Genomic DNA, 4,767 nt, shown 5'->3' on the forward strand with positions numbered 1-4,767 from the left:
GTCCGCGCCTGGGGTAGGAGCGCAGGCTGAGAGTGCGGACCGGGCGTCCAAGATGCGGGCCACAGTCCGGGCCGAAAAAAGAGGAGACAAAACTGAAAGTGCCGCCCCGGGGGGGTGGGGAGGCGGGGGCGGCCGGCGAAGGCCCCAGAATTTGTCCTGCCCCTGGCCACGGTGGCCAATCAGCGCGCCGCCCTCGCTCCTGACAGCTATTTAGCAACCCAGCCGGGATAGAGTTTCCAAAAAAGTTAGAATAACTTCCTCTCCCGGAGACCTCGGTTTTGCACAAGCCGGTCTCGAAATCAGAGCCTTTGCGAGCGACCCGGGAGCCTGTGCTCGGCGGCCACAGGCTTGGCCAGTGGCGTGCGCTCGGCGCCCCCCAGCCCCACGCGCGCCGGGCGGGCGCCATGGAGGAGGGCTCCAGCTCGCCGGTGTCCCCCGTGGACAGTCTGGGCACCAGCGAGGAAGAACTGGAGAGGCAGCCCAAGCGCTTCGGCCGGAAGCGGCGCTACAGCAAGAAATCGAGCGAAGATGGCAGCCCGACCCCGGGTAAGCGCGGCAAGAAGGGCAGCCCAAGCGCGCAGTCCTTCGAGGAGCTGCAGAGCCAGCGCATCCTGGCCAACGTGCGCGAGCGCCAGCGCACCCAGTCGCTCAACGAGGCCTTCGCCGCGCTGCGCAAGATCATCCCCACGCTCCCCTCTGACAAGCTCAGCAAGATCCAGACGCTCAAGCTGGCCGCCAGGTACATAGACTTCCTCTACCAGGTTCTCCAGAGCGACGAGATGGACAATAAGATGACCAGCTGCAGCTACGTGGCTCACGAGCGTCTCAGCTACGCCTTCTCCGTGTGGCGCATGGAGGGCGCGTGGTCCATGTCCGCCTCCCACTAGCGCCGCGCCGCGCCATCCACCTCCGGAGCCGCACGCCAGGGTAGGTGCTGCGTGTGATGGGCATCCACGACGCACGGGTGGGTGGGCGGACGGGCCAGGGTATCTCTCCTCGTGGAGGTACCTCTGGCAACCACACTGGGATGGGGTGAACTTCCTCACCCTGCAAGGGTTGGCGCGACCTGAGAAAACTCTCCTACCCCTGGGGCACGCCCGAGGTCATTTGCCGAGGGTATCAGTTCGGAATCCACCCGCCTGTGGCTCTCCAGCAGGCTCCAAATACACTTTTTGGACAAATGGTCACTTTCCATTTTTGGTGGATGGGTGGGTGTCTGTGGGTGACCCTGTGGGAAGCGGTTGTCAAAACGTCTTCCTTAGGCCAGCGGAGGCCAGGAGATGCGATGCCCGCTGGGTTGTGGCCGACCTGTTGCTTTGCGCTCATTCTATGGAGCTGAGGAGCCTATGTGTGGTACAGACAATCCGCTCGTTCTGATCCGCAGTTCCGGCCCGCACGTTGGATGCTAGGGCGTTCAAGCCCTAGCCGGCTCGGTATGTAAGATGATGCTGGCCCCTGGCGCGGCAGAGAGGTTTCTGTTAAGCGCTAGGGCTCCAGGTTCGCAGAGGAGCAAATCGCTGGGCGCCAAGAATGTAGTAGACCCCTGGCGCCCCAAAAGTATGGAATCCCCAAGCGCCCAGGCCTGGGTGGATGTAGCGGCTTGGAGTCTCTGGCTGCCGGCAAGCAGGTGGATCGTATTTAGAGTTGTGTGCTTAGTGTACCACCATCCTTGAACTTGGAAAGACACAGAGGCAAGGCATCCAGGCTGGGTAACAGGTCTGAGTGTGGGGTGGGTGTGGATGAAGAAGCAGTGTGAGCAGGGCCTTGCCTGGGAAGAAGGCACCTCAGCACAGCTGAGCACCAGAGCGGGCGTTTCTCTAGCAGAGCGTTTAGCATGTCCTGCACCCCTTGCTTAGCAGACACCTCCCAAATCCTCAGGCAGCCCCAGGGGCAGTGTCTGCAGGCTCTGTTTCCCTGAGGCCTTCCTTCAATCTTCGAGGGGAGCATGGTGTAGAAAATTCTTCCCACTTAATTTTCCTTCGTTTTTCACACATTTTGTGTGTGTATGTGTGTGTGTGTGTTTTAATGAAAGTCTCCGCTTTACACAGAAAGAATTTAGATTAATCAAGATTAACATGACTATCCATTGTCCCAAACATCTATTTACGTTTTTATTATTTTATAATATCTTGAAAGTTGCTGCTTTGGCCACAAAATGTTGGTCTCATACAGTGGGTTTGTTTTCTTTCTTCCCCCCTTTCTTTCTTTAAATCCTTTATTTCTGTCATCAAAAAATCCGTTTTCATGAAATAACCCCTGGGATAACGACTATTTTATAGTTTTTAAGAAGAGCTTTTAACAGAGTCACTTGTGGGAATCTTCTGCTGTGTTTGTCAAAAACAGATGGGAATTGTCTCAATCACGTATTTCTCTAGGAAAGAAAGTTTGGGTTGGCAAAGTACTCGAAGCTTCAGAGGGATAATACATTAATTCTGTTTTTTGCTGCCTAAATTATGAGTGTCCATTAGTTAAGTTCCACTCACCCCTCTTACCACCATGGTTTACAACACGTCTGAGGGAGCCGAGACAGATGAAATGCACCATCTTTTTTATATACACACATAGAATTTGTTTAAGGAAAATGTCAACAGAACTATCGTTAAGATAGTCCTTCCGAAAATTATTGAAAGCCAACACTAGGAGAGCCTATCCTGATGCAAGAATTTAGTGGGGGCATTTAAAATTCATTTTAAGATAATTGTTCTCTTCAACAACTTTGATTCAATCACAGTTTGCAATCAAATATGTTTTAAAATCCAAAAATGCAATATCTGTAATAAACAAATGAAAAATGTTAAGAGCTTATTTGGACAAAAAGGCATTAAACTATCAGATAACACATTGGGTTGGAAAGCAAGATGCAGGCCTGTTTACTTTCAAATAATCAAATACAAAGGCTAGTCGGCTTAACTGGTGTCTGGCCGCACAGGGGACTCTTTCCAAGGGATTGTGTCCCTGTTTGATGCCCTCGCTGATGCACTCGCTGCCTTGGTCTGATTTATTAGGGTTGTGCTAACTAGCACCTTTATGTTCTTATTCTTAACGGATGCCTCTTAAGGAGCATAAATGCAATTGTAATTACTTTAATCTCCTAGAAATGTTGCTAATTGTAATTGGTTATTTCTCTGTAACATTTCCAAGGAACATTAATTGTAGCCCTGGAGGGAGAGGAACCTAGACATTTCAGTGAACTGTATATACTTTTAATGTCTATTGTGACATATTTTTACTAACGACACAAAGCTTAAATCGTCCTTGACGGTGGAGAGAAACAGGGCCTGGCCCATGAAGTCCAACTTATAGTAAAGTTCTTCCTTGGCTGGGTGTTCAAAAACTCAATTAGAGTAAGTATCAGGGATCTTCCCAGTCAGCAGGACTCAAATAACTGAAAGAAGCCCTCAGAAGGGGTCCAGTGCGTTTGTGAGATGTAGGAACCCTCTGAGCAGGGTCACTGTCGCCTGGTCCGGAACAGAGAAAGGCAGTCATTTCTCATCCACTATTTATTCTGCCGTCTTGGTCATGGTTGAAGGCGGCCTCGTCTCTCATTCTGCTGACTCTGCACGGCTTTTCAACAGGTTTTCATCTCCAACAACTGGGCTTTCCTTTCCTTTTCCCTTTCTTTCTAAGCATGTTTGGTTCCTGTGGACAGAGTATGTGTCTCCCTCACCTTCCAACCCATGTCAGCCTCTCCTCTCCCCTGGAAGCTTGCTTCGTGGAGGTGTTTGCTGCATCCGGGGTGTTTGCTAGTCTCAAAATAAAACTTGCTCAGGGAGGAACCGAAATGCACAATCCCGGCGGAGCTTTTGTTTGTTGAGTAGACTGAACTGAACAGTTGAGGGATGGGAGGTGCAAATGAGATGGTCTTGCAGACCTCCCTACAGTAAGAGCTGTCCGTGGGAGCCACCCTCCTAAAGATCAGTAGCGTTTTCCTGCCTCCCATCTGGCTGGCGTGGTTGCTGGAGAGGCTAGAGTGGCTTTCTGAAGTCATTTGAAATCTCCTTTACCGAGGTTGTCTGAAAATGCCTCCCTTTCAAGCAGGTTGTAAGCTTGGCATTGAGTTTCCAACGAGTTTCCACCGGCCTCACTCACTGTGTCCTGAGGAGAAGGCACAGATGCAGGGCTAATTTTGCCTGGCAAAGAAATCATGAGGTCCACGTTTTGTGCACAGGGCGCTGTAACTCATAACTGGAGTTTAAATATGGACTTAAAATAAGCCAAGTTTAAAGGCTGCACTTGTGGGGCAGTTTTCAGGTTAGTGTCTGCGTCCCTCCATTCTCCCTGGTGTCTTTAAGAGCCTTGTGAATGTCTGTGTGTTTGTGTCTTTTCTTGGGAAGGCAGAAGTGTGCCACAGAAAGTTAAGGGAGCGCAAAGCTCTCTACCAGCAGTGAGTTCACGGAGGAGGCTGTAAAATTCCAAGAGGTGGGTAAGTTACTGTGGCCATGAAGTGGAGCCTGATTACAGAAGGAACAGGATCTAAGACACACAGATGGTGGCCATTTCCCAAAGCCAAGATGAAACTAAACAGTCAGAAACTTTCAAAAGGTATTGTGCCTGGTCACCTGAGCCTACACATGTGCTTAAACTGAAAGGCATGAAACACACACACACATAGACATGCACCCCACATGCATGCACACACACACCACATGCACATGCAGGAATAAGATGCTAACACTTGAAAATAATCTAGGGGCTACAAAATTTTAGAGTCTGGGAAGATGCCATCCTTAGGAGAAATGAGTAATACCTCAGAACCTCCTTGAAAAA

The 4,767-nt window shown here is 50.4% G+C and overlaps 1 protein-coding gene across 1 annotated transcript; it reads left to right on the plus strand.

Moving 5' to 3' along the window:
- The first annotated feature begins 221 nt into the window (after positions 1-221).
- On the plus strand, positions 222-922 carry Twist2 (twist family bHLH transcription factor 2). Its single transcript, XM_029538945.1, has one exon. The coding sequence runs from the start codon at positions 405-407 to the stop codon at positions 885-887; it is 483 nt and encodes a 160-aa protein (XP_029394805.1). The 5' UTR covers positions 222-404; the 3' UTR covers positions 888-922.
- The last annotated feature ends 3,845 nt before the right edge of the window (positions 923-4,767 follow it).

The sequence above is a fragment of the Mus pahari genome, chromosome 5 (genome assembly GCF_900095145.1).
Source record: "Mus pahari chromosome 5, PAHARI_EIJ_v1.1, whole genome shotgun sequence".
NCBI classification, from domain to species: Eukaryota; Metazoa; Chordata; class Mammalia; order Rodentia; family Muridae; genus Mus; species Mus pahari.